General features: G+C 41.6%; 1 protein-coding gene and 1 pseudogene across 5 annotated transcripts in view; one reads left to right on the top strand and one right to left on the bottom strand.

Moving 5' to 3' along the window:
* The window catches only part of IP6K1 (inositol hexakisphosphate kinase 1), a 61401-nt gene that overhangs the window by 41849 nt on the left and 3524 nt on the right, over window positions 1-16028 (top strand). For 4 of the 5 annotated variants that reach the window (XM_029916825.1, XM_029916827.1, XM_029916826.1 and 1 more), the window contains 3 exons: window positions 7089-7299; window positions 11566-11747; window positions 15567-15742. In XM_029916825.1, the coding sequence (XP_029772685.1) occupies window positions 7089-7299; window positions 11566-11747; window positions 15567-15742 (569 nt within the window). Of the gene's footprint in view, window positions 1-7088; window positions 7300-8885; window positions 9061-11565; window positions 11748-15566; window positions 15743-16028 lie in introns of those variants that run through there. The other variant, XM_029916829.1, reaches the window with a different exon arrangement.
* On the bottom strand, window positions 815-2035 carry LOC115273655 (annotated as a pseudogene).

Below are 16028 nucleotides of genomic sequence, written 5' to 3'. Positions count from 1 at the left end.
ATTCTAGACCTGTCTGCTGAAAGGGCCTAAAAACAACGATACTCCAGTAGCAATCAGTCCATCTGGTGCCAAGATCTTGATTTTTGTAAATACCATTCTTAGAATAAAAAGAAGCATAGCTCCCTAGATTAATAATTGGTTTCTGAGTTGGGGCAGGAAAAATAAAAGATGAGCCTGGAGCATCCCCTGGTAACTAAAGAAGCAGTAAAAAATCATGGGAGTATGTCACAAGCGTAGAAGAGCCGATATCAGGGAATCCCAGTGGCCAGATCTAGGATATGAGAAATAAAATATCCCTAACGGCATACTGATAGATAAATGGGTGAGAAGGGACATTTCTTCCTTACAGAATTATAATTCCTTTTAATTAATAGATATAGAAGGAATGATGGAAACAGAAGTCACCACTAGACACACAACACAGTAATAATTGTCAAAGGCAAGAAACATGATCGATTCTGAAATTAGTGGGCTAAGTAAGAAACAGAATATTTAGAAAGTCTCAAATATCTCCCTATATGATATTAATTACAAAAGGAAAAATAATAACTTTACCAAGGAGAAACCTGGCAGACATCACCTTAACCAAGTGATCAGAATTAATCACCAGTAACAAGACCTGGACCTTCTGACATAAAGAACTGAGGAGAACACAAGATCATTTCTGTTGCCCAAAATATGTGACCTCAGTCTGATCATGAGAAAATAAACACAAATCCAAATTTAGGGACATGCTACAAAATAACTGTTAGTATTCTTCAGAAGTGTCAAAGTCATGAAAGACAAAGACGGAGAAACTATATCAGAAGTCATTTTATCAACCATATGCATGAAAAAGCACTGTTCTTAAAATCTAAAATCAGTTACTGAAATTCCCTTAAGGAGCTTGGGGGCAGTGTTAAAAGGGGCCAGGTTTTGACAGGCCCTTCTCCGTCTTCGCATGTTGTTTGGCACTGTCACATTGCAGCCTTCCATCTTCTGGAACACAGACCACAGCACAATGTCTGTCACGGCAAGTTCATTCCCAACAAGCCAGGGGCTCTTCCCAAGAGTAGAGTTCATGGAGTGGAATATAGTGGCTGCTGCTGCTTTTTAAAAAATGTTTATTTATTTTGAGAGAGAGTGTGTGCACATGTGAGCAGAGAAGGAGCAGAGAGAGAGGGAGAAAGAGAGTCTCAAGCAGGCTCCATGCTAAGCAGCGCTTGATCTCACCACTGTGAGATCATGACCTGAGCCAAAATCAATAGTTGGACACTTAACCAGATGAGCCACCCAGGCACCCCTACCCAGGTTTTTACAAGGATTGCATTTATAGCGTTATGCTACTGGCCAAACAGAAAAGAAAAGATGTGCAATGTTTCTTTCTTCTTTGATGGGACACATCATTTGGATACTGAAGTGCATTAAAAAAATTTTTTTTAACATTTGTTTATTTTTGAGAGACAGAGCATAAGCAGGCAGGGACAGAGAGAGAGAGAGAGAGAGAGAGAGAGAGGGAGACACAGAATCCAAAGCAGGCTTCAGGCTCTGAGCTGTCAGCCCAGAGCCCAATGCAGGGCTTGAACCCATGAACTGTGAAATCATGACCTGACCCAAAGTTGGATGCTCAACTAACTGAGTCACCCGGGCACCCCCGGAACTGCATTTTAATCTTCAGCACATTCTTCCCAATTAGACTAAACTCCAGGTGATATTCATGAGGGGCTGTTTTGTTTTTTTTTTTTTAATCTGCTTGCCAAAGCACTTGAGAAGGCTTTCTAGCTTGCTGTTGACTGCTGAATGCATGAGAACAGTGGACAGGACCCTGCAGTGGTAACAGAGCAGCTGGTACAGCACAAGGAGGAGGGCAGGGAGGTGGGGTTTGTGTTAATCATGATCTTTCAGTGCCCTTGTCTTTCAGTGCTCCATAATCCTTCCCAAGCACAGAATTTAAGTTCAGTGCATTGGTTGATAAAGGAGTGGGCTCATCAGCTTGTATTATGCTGGTTACATCCAAGTCCACATTTGGCATCTCAGTCATCTTGGAATGACCATTAACCACAGCTTTCCAGTACAGACAGACATTTTAAAATACCTTGATGGGACTCAAGAGCTTGAAGAGATGGGTCAGAGAGTCTTCCTTGCACATGGCCTGCAACCAGGCAGGAGAGGTGCATCACTTTGTGATAGGGCTTTACCTGACACACTGGGCTCACGGGAGCATTAGAGGAAGCTGGATGTATGAGAATTCTGTTTTTTGGGTAACTTTCTATAATTTTAAATATATTTCAAAACAAAAACTTTGCTGTTGGGTTTTGATATATTTTAATTGGACCAATAATATCCCCCATTTTCTTTCAATAAATTGGGCTTCATTTGGCTTAATGAGAAAGGATCAGTTTTTGGTTTAACTGTGTATTTGAGAAAGTATATTTATTTTACCTAGTGAAAATGCAGCCCAAGAAAAGAAAAGAAAATTGCTATGGCTAATGATTTGCTATGGCTTTTAAAGACTTCTATTCCCCAATCTGAGAGAAAGTTGGGAAAACTGAATCAGTGCTGACAGTCCTTTCCTGGGAGCCACCTAGAGGTTCACACTTGTCCCAGTTCTGTCGGTTGTGATTTAGAAAACATTTCTCTGGAGCCAGGGTTTGACTCCCTTTTAAGAGATTTTTTCCCCCTTAGAATTAGAGGGACTCTTTGAGCTAACAGGACTTATGGTTCTCTATCTCATTTTGGCATATTTATAGCAAAAGGTTTGGCCATGGATGTGTTTAGTGTGGATGAGTAGGTGGCTGAAGCTGCATATAAAGCATTTGTAACTGTTGTTTTTAGCCACTTAGAAACAGCAGTGAGTTTGATTCTGGCTTCTCTCTTGTTTTGCAGCCTTAGAATATTTATTCTTTCAAATTTAATATTCTTCTGGTTCTGTTTTGAAAACAATTGGGTGTCAGGGTGGCTCAGTTGGTTAAGCGTCCAACTCTTGTTTTTGGCTCAGGTCATAATCTTACAGTTAATGGGTCCCATTCCTGCGTCAGGTTCTGCACTGACAGTTGGAGCCTGCTTGAGATATTCTCTCCCTTTCTTTCCCTCTCTCTCTCTCTCTCTCTCTTTGTTCCTCCCCTGCTGGCTCTCATGCACTCTCTCTCAAAATAAATAAACTTAAAAAAAAACAATAGCAAACCATCAAATTCAAAACTGCACAGTGGACTTGGATACACTTTTCTCCAGAAAAAGATATACAAATGGCCAACAACATATCGATATCATTAGTCATTAAGAAAATGCAAATTGTTGGCGCCCAGGTGGCTCAGTCGTTTAAGCATCTGACTTCAGCTCAGTTCATGATCCTTGTGGTGAGTTTGAGCCCTGCATTGGACTCTGCACTGGTGGTGAAGAGCCTGCTTGGGATTCTCTGTCTCCCCCTCTCTGCCCCTTCCCCACTTGCATCGCTCTCTCTAAATAAATAAATAAACTTAAAAAGAAAAGAAAATGCAAATCAGAACCACAAATCAGATACCATTCATGCACATTAGGATGTCTATAACAATTTTAAAAAAAGGAAAATAAGGGTTGGCAAGAATGTGGAGAAATAGAAACATTGCTGGTAAGAATGTCAAATGGTGCAGTCACTGCAGAGAACAGTTTGGTACTTCCTCAAAAAACTAAAAAGAATTACTGTATGGTCCAGCAGTTCTGTTCCTGGGTGGTACCCAAAAGAACTGAAAGAAAAGGACCCAAACAGATGCTTATGAGCTAATATTCACAGAAGTGTATTTCACAATATTCACACCCCAAGTGTCCATCAGCAGATGAATGGATAAACAAATTGTGATACATATTCACAATGGAATAGTATTCAGCCCTAAAGAGAAATGAAGTTATGATACATGCTAAAACATGGGTGAATCGTGGAAACATTATGCTAAGTGAAATAAGCCAGACATAAAAGGAAAAAACTACATGATTCCACTTATATGGAATATTCCACTTATATATGGAATGGGCAAATCTGTAAAGAGACAAAGTAGATTAGAGTTACCTGCGTTTGGGTGAGGAGGAGGGGGGAGTTATTATTTAGTGGATATAGAGTTGTTTTGAAGTGATAATGATAATGGTAGACAACACTGTGAATGTACTTAATGCCACTGAATTGTACATATTAAAATGGTTGAAGTGATAAATTTATGTCATGTATTTTTTTACTATAATTTCTAAGAATATATATATTTTTAAATACCAAAAATTTCACCAAATTGAAATTAGTCTTACAAATGCCAAGAAAATTGGGGCTTAGATAAGACCATTGATTTTTTTCGTTTTCCCATCTGCATACCTAGGTGTGAGTAATGATGTAAAAAAATGTCAGGATCAAAAAAATGTTTTTTTTAAACTAGAAGTAGACTGCGGGATTCATTTGATTAGCAAGTCTCATCTGCTATTCATAGTTCTTCCTGCCCTACCCACAGCATAGCCATATCTCCCCCTGTCAGGTATGACGTTCTGTGTCTGCCAGTGGTCTGTCAGGATACTCAAAAGTATGTGCCTGCAAAGAATGAAAGGTTTCAGTATAGCTTTAGATGAGTCTGTAAGACAGAAAAGAGCTAATTGTAAAAGATCAAGTGATATATTTAACTATATACAACTTATGTTTATTGAACTCTACCTTTAAAGAAAATGAAAATATTTATAACACATATTACTGAACAAGGGTTAATTTCCAGAATATAGATCTATATCTGAATTAATGTGAATCAATATGAAAAAGGTAATTCAGTAAGAAAATGAGCAAAAATTAAGAAAATAAATGAAAACCAAAGACCAAAGGCTGATTCTTTGAGAACAACATCTCTAGCCAGACTGGTCAGGAAAAGGAGATAGCATAAATATCCAATATCAGAAATGATATATGTAGGGTCTACTGATATTTAAAGATAAAAGAATATTAAGAGAAATTTTATCCTAGTAAATTCTACTAAGTTGTAGTAAAGAGACAATTTTTTGAAAGATACAAACTATGAAAACTCTCACAAAGAAATAGAGAATCCGTATAGCCTTATCAAATAAATTGAAATTGGAGTTCAACACATTTTAGCAAAGAAAACTCCAGGCCCACACTGCTTCATTGGTGACTTCTACCAAATATTTAAGAAATAGTAGTTCTACAGAAACTCTTCCAAAAAAATTAAAGAGGGAGTATGTCCCAACTCATTTTATAAGACCACTATGAGGTAATAAATGCCTCTCATTAACCTAGATGTAAAAAATTTGAATAAAAATTTGGTTGATTGACTAGAACAATGTATTAAAAGGACAATACATCATAACCAAATAGTGTTTACTTGAGTAATACAGAGTAGGTTTAACATTGAAAGGTTACATGGAATTTGCCATATTAATAATCAAAAAGAAAAGAAAAACCATCTATATCTTGCCTCAGCAGATGCAGAAAAAGCATTCAGCAATATCCAACGTCCATTCTTGATAAAACAACAGCAGCAGCAGCAAATTAGGAATAGATGGACAGTTCTTCAGCTTGAGGGCATCTATGAAAAGCCTCCATCCAGCATCAGAATGACAAAACAATTGCCTTGCCCCATAAGATCAGGAATAAGACAAGGATGTTCGTGCTTTCCACTTCTAGTTGACATTTTCCAGGAGGTTCTGGCCAGTGTGGTTAGGCAAGATAGTGAAATAATAAAAATCCATTCCAATTGGAAAGGAAGAAGTAAAACTCTTTATTGTAGACAATAGAATTTTGTCTTCAGTCAGTCAAGTGTAAGAGCAGAATAAAATCCTGCAAAGGACTCAGAATTGACCTCCTGAACACCCTTTGTTAGAAAGTTACTTGAAGATGTCTTCCACTCAAATGAGTAAACCAAGAGTGGGGGAAAAAAAGTAGAGGACCACAGAAGGTTTGACCCTCACGCTGGTCAGCATGACAGCTGTGTGGCAAGCCTGGAGGACACTTTAGGTCAGAGCATAAGGGGAGCCCAGGAGACAGAGAAGATTACAGACCAGAGAACAATCAAGCTGGAACAGTTGATGCTCTAGTGAAGACAAGAAGATAAAAACCTACAGGAGAGGCAGCCATCTATGGAAGCAAGCCAGGGTACAGATATGAGGCCCGTGGAAGTGTGGTATACATTTGAGCAGTATAGTGGGAAGTGAAGAAAAACTAATTTCATGTTTAAGGAGTTTTTTCTAAAAAGGCCTAGGGAGTGAGGGAGGAAATGGGCCAAAGAGAAGGATATTCTTGGTCTGACCCTAACTTATTTATAAATGCTTTTCATTTTTGTTCAGATTATGGAGCCAATTTTGCACACTGGGAGTGTAAAAGGAAACATGTAGCGACAGAAGTTTGGATGTGGAAGTTAGACAAAGGGCAGCCTGGACTCTGTTGGGTTTTTTTGTTTGTTTTTAATCTCCTTGGGTTAGGTTTCTAGGTATTGTATCTTAAGTCCTTTGTTAACAATTTAGAAGAAAAAACAAATAACCTGTTGGATAAAAAATGGACACAGTAAGCAGTTTTGCTGGAGTACAGCACGGAGAGTAGAAAGTTGTCAACTTAGGAATGCTGGTGGTTTGGTGAGGCAGAAGTTCTGTCTGGTGAGGTTAGAATCGCCTTATGCTCAGTGTGGGCAGAAGACTTATTTTTTGGGACTATTTTGCAGGAAGAAGTCTTAATGTCTCTCTAGGTGACACTGCCAGGCAGAAAGAAGGTGATCAAGGGGATCACATTGGAAATGGCAGTATCACAGAGCAGTTGTAGAAGTAGAGGGTTAAATCACGTTAGGTGTGAATGTCTCCAGTGAACACAGTTCTTTTGAATGGTACAGGGGTCAGTCACTGAAGATCAGAAGGCTAGAGAGGAGAGTGGGAAATAAATAGATATCAACCCCTGATCAGAGGTTAAGTAGCAGACTTAAAGTTGGGGCAAGTGGTCAGGTGTTTTCTGGAAAGAGGTCTGTTGCTCATTGTTCCTACATTGATCTTCAGTTGGTTCACAGCAGGTGATGTGCTGTGAGACAGCAAATGCCAGCAGTCTCTGCTGCACAGACCCAGCCTGTGTAGACATTTATTGACTGGCTGCCTTTTTTTTCCAACAGGCGTGGTGTCTGTCTGTTTTGAGGGAGACAGTGATGGTTACATTAACTTGGTGGCCTACCCTTATGTGGAAAGTGAGACTGTGGAGCAGGATGACACACCAGAGCGGGAGCAACCTCGGCGCAAACACTCCCGCCGGAGCCTGCATCGGTCAGGCAGTGGCAGTGACCACAAAGAAGAGAGAGCCAGCCTGTCCCTTGAAACCTCTGAGAGGTAAGGGGGTGGTGTGAGCAGGGTGAAGGTGCATGTCTGGTCCTGGCAGTACAAACACTGAAGACCTCTCTGGAGTCCTGACACATCATGGGGATGTAGGGCTCAAAGTTGGGGAAAGATGGCTGGTGTTCTTCGGCTACCACTTGGGTGTGTTACATCACTTCAGTGATGCTCCCTTCTGCGTATGGATGTAGCTGGTCAAGAGAGAGTGAAGGTAAAAGTCTCAGCCCTTTGGAAACAATGACTCCCTGTGTTCTGTGCTCTTCAGCTTTGTTATGTCTAACTCATAAGGTCGAAATGCCTTGGTCCCTGGTGAGATTGCACCTGCTTTTGGACCTGTAGGACTGCCCATGCACAGTGAGAGGCCATCCAGACCAGTGTTCTTTAAGGGTTCTGTACAAGGTTCTTTGACCTCTGTGAGATCAGCTGTTAACCCTATTCCTACAACTAAAATTTGCTTTGGAAGTAATTTTTCTTGTAGATTAGGAAAATAGTCTACAAAGAACTATGTCTCTTGACATTTTATGCAAGAAACGTGAACTCTCATAGGGTAGCTATCATCAAAAAGACAGGCAGTAAAAGTGTTGATGAAGATTTAGAGAAATTGGAACCATCTTAAATTGCCGATGGGAATGTAAAATAGTGCAGCCACTCTGGAAGAATAATTATTAGTTCCTCAGAAAGTTAACCCCATCAATTCTACTTCTAGGAATTGGGAGTATTTACCAAGAGAATTGAAAAAAATACATTCAGACACAAAACTTGTAAACAAATGTTTATAGTTGCAGTATTCCTAACAGCCAAAAAATGAAAACAACTGTGTCCGTCAGCTGTTGAATAGATAAAGAAAGGTGGTGCATCCATATCACATTGCTGAATATTAGTCAGCAATAAAAAGGAATGGAATATTCATAACGAGCCACAACAGGGATGAACCTTAAAAACTTGTGCTAAGTAAGTCAGTCACAAAAGAACACATATTTTCCATATATAGAAAATGTTCAGAATAAGCAAATGCATGAGACAGAAAGGCAAGTTAATGTATACCAGGGGCTGAGAAGGGGGAGAGGAGGATAGGAAGTGACTGCTAATGGTGATAGTGTTTGTTTTGGGGGTAATGAAAATGTCCTAAAAATTAGGTAGTGGTGATGTTTTATAACCTTGTAAATATACTAAAGAAACTACTGAATTGTAAAATAATAATAATAATAAAACTAATGTAAGCTAAAAAATAATGTGAACTTCCTGAAACAAAGTGCAATCAAAATTGTATGATTAAATTACTTTATATTTAATTTGGGGACACTTTTCTGGCTGAGTGGTGGAGCATGTGATTCTCGATCTCTGGATCGTGAGTTTGAGCTCCATGTTACTAGGTATGGAGATTACTTAAAAAAATTTTTTTTAAGAATAAAAAGTTTTTTAAGTATATTTAAATTCACTTAAAAGTAAGTTTCCATGAATAAGATCTGTGCCTCAACTAAGAAGTTAGATTTGGGACTTTTCTTATATGGGTGTGGCAGCACATAGTTTATCTCTGACATCAGGTCAGTTGAGCAACACATACTGTGCACCTTAGGTCCTGAAGCTGTAAGAGCCCAGCTCTCCTTATTCCCATTGATGGAAGAGGACACACTCACATCGAGGAGCACAGACCCCATGAGACTCTGGCTGAGTGTGTGCTGTTTCCTCTCTGGCCAGATCTGCATTTCTGGAGAGGAGAGGCCTTCACATCCATTTCTTAATAAGGAGGGTCTCCAGGTATTAAGTTTTTTTTTTATTTCGATTTTAGTTATTTACATACAGTGCAATATTGGTTTCAGGAGTAGACTTCAGTGATTCATCACTTACATACAACACCAGTGCTCATCATAACAGGTGCCCTCTTTAGTACCCATTACCCATCTAGCCCATCCCCCTACCCACCTCCTTCTATCAACTTTCAGTCAAGTCTCTCTTGTGGTTAGTGTCCCTGACTTTCTCCCCCCTTCCCATATGTTCATCTGTTTTGTTTCTTAAATTCCACATATGAGTGAAATCATACTGTATTTCTTTCTCTGACTGATTTATTTCGCTTAGCATAATACATTCTAGCTCCATCCATGTTGTTACAAATGGCAGGATTCATTTGTTTTGATCATCAAGTAATATTCCTGTGTGTGTGTGTGTGTGTGTGTGTGTGTGTGTGTGTGTGTGTGTGGTGTTAATATTCTTGGGGAAAATAGACTCTGGTCTGCAGAAGCACTTCTTCAGGGCTTCTTTGTCATTCTCCAAGGGGCTTCCTCTTCACTGACGATTATGGGACCTAAGCTTAGCCATTCATGTGACAAGGAATGTTTCTCAAGTCCTCAGGTCCATGGCTGGCATTGAGGCCTTTCTCTCAACAGCTCTTTAGGGTGAGCTTTCTTTTTCCGCCAAAGGTACAGAAATTGCTTCACAAATCATCTGGTGATAAGCCAGTGAATGTAGAATAACATCCAAGTCTACCCGTGTCTAGGTTCAAGGCTCTGCTCTGAAAGTAACAGCTCTGTCTGCAGTGACCAGACCTCTCTTTGGCCTGTTTACAGAGGCACTAAGTCAATTCTAGGAATGGAGCTGCTTCTTCACCAGGGCCAGAGCTGCAATACCAAGGGTGATGCCAGGAGGCACGGGTGCCCTGGGCGGGCACAGAGAACTTATTTGGGTTTACTTGGCAGATGAGTAAACCTCATTGTTTCTTAAAGAGGATCACACACAAAAAAGCATCCATGAATGGCCTTAGCCATGCCCTCACCAGAAGAAAATAAGAGTTTCATGATGCTGAGAGGCATTGGTGGTTCCTCTACTTTCAGTTAAAGGGAAAAGGATCTCTGCTCATGTCTCTCAGCCATTTCCCCAGTCTGCCCAGTCACCCTGAGGGGACATCAGCATTTCCAGTACATACCAGCCCTGGTGGCTAGCTCACCTCTGCATGACTTACTCCATCCACAGTTAAAGGAGAGGCCAGAAGTTCTGGGGAGGATGGTGACATTTGATACTGCTGCAGGCTTGCTCTGCCATTTCCAGGGCACATGGCTTCTCCAGTGCTGGCTTGGCATGGCTTGGCAAGGTGAAGCCACATTGCAAGTTACTTCAAAAGTTCTCGTGTTGGGGAGGTTTCCTTGAGGCCTATCCTGCTTTTTTTTCTTTAATGTTTTTCTCTTTCTTCCAGGTCTGACACACAGGTAGACAGACATTCTTAAGCATATAATGTCAGCATATGCTTTCTTTAGATCTTATTAAAAACTTGGTTGTAAATGTGGATAAAAATATGAGTTACTTGTATTCTTAACAGTGGCATCCCATGCTCCACCCTGTATTTGTTAAGTGTGTAACTGCACGTTTGTCAGTTTTTGTATTTTTTTAAAAATTGTGAAGTACATCTAACAATGTATCATTTTTACCTTTTTTCAGGCTTCAGGGTATATAGTTCAGTAGTGTTAAGTACATTCACACTGTTGTGCAGCCATTACCACTGTCTGTTCTCAGAACTCCTTTTTATCTCCGCCAGAAGCCCCACACCTGTTAAAAAAAACTCTCCGTTCCCCTTCATATTCTATTTTCTGTTTCTGTGAATGTGCAGTTACCTCAGTTGAGTGGAAACATACAGCATTTCTCCTTTTGTGTATGGCTTATTTCACTTAACAGGATGTTTCAGGGTTCATCCAGGTTCTGGCATGCTTCAGCATTCCATTTTTATTGCTGAATGACACTCCGTTGTATGGGCACACCACGTTTTGTTTACCCATTTATCCACTGGTGGACACTTGGGTTGCTTTACTTCTTGTTTACTTTAATGATGCTGCAGTTTCTTTTCGGTATATAACTAAGTACAACTGCTAGATCATACATGAATTTGCATGTTTAACCTTTTGAGGAACCGCCAGACTTTTTCGTAGCGGCTGTACCATTTAACATGCTCTCCAGCAGTATTTGAGGGTTCCAGTTTCTCCACATCTTCTACAACACCTGTTCCAGTTTATTTTTATGATAGCCTTCCTAATGGATCATCATGTAATTTCATGCAACGAGTTATTTTTTCAGACAGTTTTCAGATACACAAGTATAAACACTACTTATACTCACTTTTACGAGCTCATGCATCTGGGGTCCCTGTGCCACCCATCAGCAGAGGGTCTGTGGGTGGCAGATTAGGTCTGATCCAGGCCTCCTCACCCTGTGCCCTGAGACCCCAGAGGGTGACTTGTGTGAGCTCCCTCAGCAATGTGTTATGTTCTTCCTTCTTAGCTCCCAGGAGGCAAAGAGTCCGAAGGTGGAGCTCCACAGCCACTCAGACGTCCCTTTCCAGATGCTGGATGGCAACAGCGGTCTGAGTTCTGAGAAGATCAGCCACAACCCCTGGAGTCTGCGCTGTCACAAGCAGCAGCTGAGCCGCATGCGCTCAGAGTCCAAGGACCGAAAGCTCTACAGTATCCTTGTTACTACCTCAGCAGTGTTCCTTGATGGGACCGTGGGTTGCTTCTGTGTCAGGATACCTTCTAGTACCATGGCCTGGGCCCTCTGTCAGGAGCCCCTCTTGTTCTCATCTGCCTTTTGCATAGGCACTTTGTCATTCTTTGTTGTTTTTTGTTTTGTTTTGTTTTGTTTTTTAATGTTTTTAATGTTTTATTTATTTTTGATACAGAGAGAGACAGAGCATGAGAGGGGGAGGGTCAGAGAGAGAGGGAGACACAGAACCGAAACAGGCTCCAGGCTCCGAGCCAGCTGTCAGCACAGAACCCAATGCGGGGCTCGAACCCACGAACGTGAGATCTGACCCGAGCCGAAGTCGGAGGCTCAACCGACTGAGCCACCCAGGCACCCCTGGTTTTTGTTTTGTTTTTTAAGTTTATTTATTCTGAGAGAGCGAGTAAGCATATGTGGGGGAGGGGTAGAGATGGAGAGAGAGAATCCCAGGTAGAGAGCTGGACTTGGGGCTTGAACTCAGACCGTGAGACCACAGCCTGAGCCAAAACTAAGAGTCGGACGACCAACTGACTGAGTCACCCAGGTGCCCCTGTCATTCTTTGTTTTATTGACATGTTCTTTTCCTGCTTTTCGGGGCTGATAAGCCTGAAGCTTAAACTACAGTCTAGAGGAGTAATGTCTGGTAGAACCTTCTGACCATGGAAGTATCTGTATCTATTTTAGTATGGTAGCCACTGGCCACACCAAGTAAGCAAAATGTGGCTGACCGAGTTACAGAATTTTATACTTCTTTATTTATTTATTTTTTATTAATGTGTGTGAGCAGGGGAAGGGCAGAGAGAGAAGGAGACACAGACTCTGAAGCAGGCTCCAGGCTCTGAGCTGTCAGCACAGGGCCCAACGCAGGGCTCAAACTCATGAACCGCGAGATCATGACCTGAGCCAAAGTCAGCTGCTTAACCAACTGAGCCACCCAGGTGCCCCAGAATTTTATCCTTATTTAAATTTAAATTGCCAGATGTGGCTAGTGGCTACCATATTTTTCAGTGCATGTCTAGAATCAGGGATCTGTGTATGTGTGCATGCTTGCATATGCACAAATACATTTCTACTTTTCCAAAAGTTAATAAAGATGGACACCATACCTGAACAGTGTATAATAGTCTTTAAGATGGTAAAGGTAAAGAAGTATTATAAAATGGGGATTCTGCTGGTCAGTTACTGTCTGAAGCCATAGGCAATAAATGACTCATATTTCTGAGAAACTGAGGGGAATGTGCTGAGCCCTGTCTGTCTACTCTGCTTTCATAACAGTCTTTTGAGGGAGAAAGTGTTGCTGGTTTAAAGATGAGATGGTGGGGGACCTGGGTGGCTCGGTCGGTTGAGTGTCCGACTTTGGCTCAAGTCATGATCTCACAGTTCATGAGTTCAAGCCCTGCATGAGGCTCTATGCTGACAGCTCAGAGCCTGGAGCCTGCTTTGGATTCTGTGTGTGTCTCTCTTTCTGCCCCTCCCCTGCTTGCACTCTGTCTTTCTCTCTCTCAAAAATAAATAAACATTTAAACAAATGCTTTTTAAATAAATAAAGATGAGGAGATGGAAGGAGGTTATTAAGCGTTGTGCCCAGGCCCGTGAGTGGCCAAAGCAAGATTCAAGAGTCCATGTTCTTGAGCACTGTGAGATATTTCTGCAGCCCTTTTTACGTTTCATTGTCATTTGTTTTATAGATTTATAGCAGATGACAAAATGAATAGTCCAGAGTTAGGAGATGTTAATATGTGCATCATCAAGTGATGCCAAGTATGTTATCCAAGAGACTGTGATTGCTGCATGGTCCTCCAAAATGGAACTGAGGTCCAGGCTGTGGGCCCCGAACTTTTGGCAGCCATGTGATAAGCCTATATACCTTTATCCTGGGTAGTTGCAGACCATAAATTTAAATGAGGACCTGGGCATAAATGCCAGCTGGCCAGGAGCATAGAGGCATTTTGAGCAGAAGGTCCTAGAAGTACTAAGGGATAAGTTTAAGTATATAGTCTGCTGGTTTGAAGTTTAGTCAGAAAATGGCAGGATAGAAATGTATTATTTCTGTATGTATGTATGTATTAAAGGTTTTGTTTGTTTGTTGTTGTTGTTGTTTTTAATTCTGAGATAGAAGAGCATGGGAGGGGTAGAGAGGGATAGGCAGAGAATCCCAAGCAGGCTCTGCACTTAGTGCACAGCCTGATACGGGGCTCTTGAACTTAAGAACTGTGAGATTGTGACCTGAGTCAAAGCCAGACACCTAACTGAGCCACCCAAGCGTCCCAGCAGGGTAGAAAGTTAAATCCATCTTTTCCTAAGATTCCCACTCAGAAATGGTAAGCCTAATTTCTCATGTTTGTAGTAGTGGTGCGAAGATGTCTTCCATATTTCTTTTAGGCTTGGATGGGGTGCGGCTCGAGCAGGGCCTTGGTTTACTTATGGTGCCAGGGATGCATGTGAATCTGCCAGATCTTTAGTTTGTGTATGCTTACCAGACAGAATAAAGTAGAATAAAATAAATGTGATGTATCAAGAGATGCCATAGATAGACATCATGGAAAATTATTCAGCCATAAAAAAGGAAGGAAATTTTGTCACATGCTACAGCATGGTTAAAACTTGAAAACATTTTTGCTCTGAAACAGCCAGACACAAAAAGACAAATATGAAGTGTCTAGAATAGGCATAGTCATAGAGACAGAAAGTGGAACGGCAGTTCCTGGAGGCAGGGATGTGAAGAGGAATGGGAGTGTGTGTAGTGGGTACAGTTTCTGGTTTGTGTTTGGGAACATAAAAAGTTCCAGAGATGGATGGTGATGGTGATTGCACAGTAATGTGAATGTACTTAATGCCACCGAACTGTACAGTTAATAGTAGTTAAAATGGGGGACGCCTGGGTGGCTTTAGTTGGTTAGGTGTCTGACTTCAGCTCAGGTCATGATCACACAGTTTGTGAGTTTGAGCCCTGAGTCAGGCTCTCTGCTATCAATACAGAGCCTGCTTCAAGTTCTCTGTCCCTATCCCTTTCTGCCCCTCCCCATACTGTGCACACGTGTGCTCTCTTCTCAAAACTAAACACTTTCTTTAAACAAAATTGTTTTTTAATGTTTATTTTTGAGACAGAGACAGCAAACAAGGGAGGGGAAGAGAGAGAAGGAGACACAAAATCTGAAACAGGCTTCAGGCTCTGAGCTGTCAGTACAGAGCCTGATGTGGGGCTTGAACCCACGAACTGTGAGATCATGACCTGAGCCAAAGTCAGACACTTAACTGAGCCACCCAGGTACCCCAAAACTGAACACTTTTAAAAAGTAGTTAAAATGGTAAATTTTGTTATGTGTATTTTGCTACAATAGAAAAATTTTTCAAAAGAATTGATAAGCCAGTGTTGTGAAATGTACATTTGAGAATGTGAGGTGAATACAGATTACATTGAAAAGAATGCCCCCAAAATGTTAAAAAAAATTTTATTATTTTTTTAAAGGGGCACCTGGGTGGCTCAGTCTGTTAAGCATCTTGACTTCAGCTTAGGTCATGATATCACTGCTTGTGGGTTTGAGTCCTGCACTGGGTTCTCTGCTGACAGCTCACAGCCTAGAGCCTGCTTCAGATTCTGTGTCTCCCCCTCTCTCTCTGCCTCTCCCCTGCTCACACTCTTTCTCCATCTCTCAAAAATAAATAAACGTTAAAAAAATTTCTTTTAAAGAGAATGCTCCCTTGTATAGAAAAACTTGGTCGTGGTTTCATGACTGGGGATGATGGTGAGTGTGGCTGTTACTCTCCTTGACGTGGCCCAGAGTTCCTCTTGCTTGAGAACGTGGTGCACCACTTCAAGTACCCCTGTGTGCTGGACCTGAAGATGGGCACCCGGCAGCATGGTGATGATGCATCAGCTGAGAAGGCGGCCCGGCAGATGAGGAAGTGCGAGCAGAGTACGTCAGCTACACTGGGTGTCAGGGTCTGTGGCATGCAGGTGAGTTGCCCCTGGTGAGAGCCTAGCTGCTGTCGCCCACGTGTTTGGGGTTGCACATGTGCCTGCCTGCTACCCATGCCAGGTGTCCTCCGGGCCCACAGTGGTCCAGAATCTCCTCGGAGAGGGTGAGTGCCCCACAGGATGCTGAGTGCGTCCTTATAGGTATGTTCCCTGAGCCCTCTTGGCCTTACCTGATGACCTTTGTCTGGGCTCCAGATGCAGAACCACTGTAAGAGCCTGTTGCCTTGACATTGGGACGAGTAAGCCTGGTCAAGAAGTACTTTCC

This window comes from Suricata suricatta, chromosome 12 (genome assembly GCF_006229205.1).
Source record: "Suricata suricatta isolate VVHF042 chromosome 12, meerkat_22Aug2017_6uvM2_HiC, whole genome shotgun sequence".
In the NCBI taxonomy this organism is placed as follows: Eukaryota; Metazoa; Chordata; class Mammalia; order Carnivora; family Herpestidae; genus Suricata; species Suricata suricatta.
Note: the sequence above shows the minus strand (reverse complement) of the source record. Positions and strands in the feature narration are given on the sequence as shown.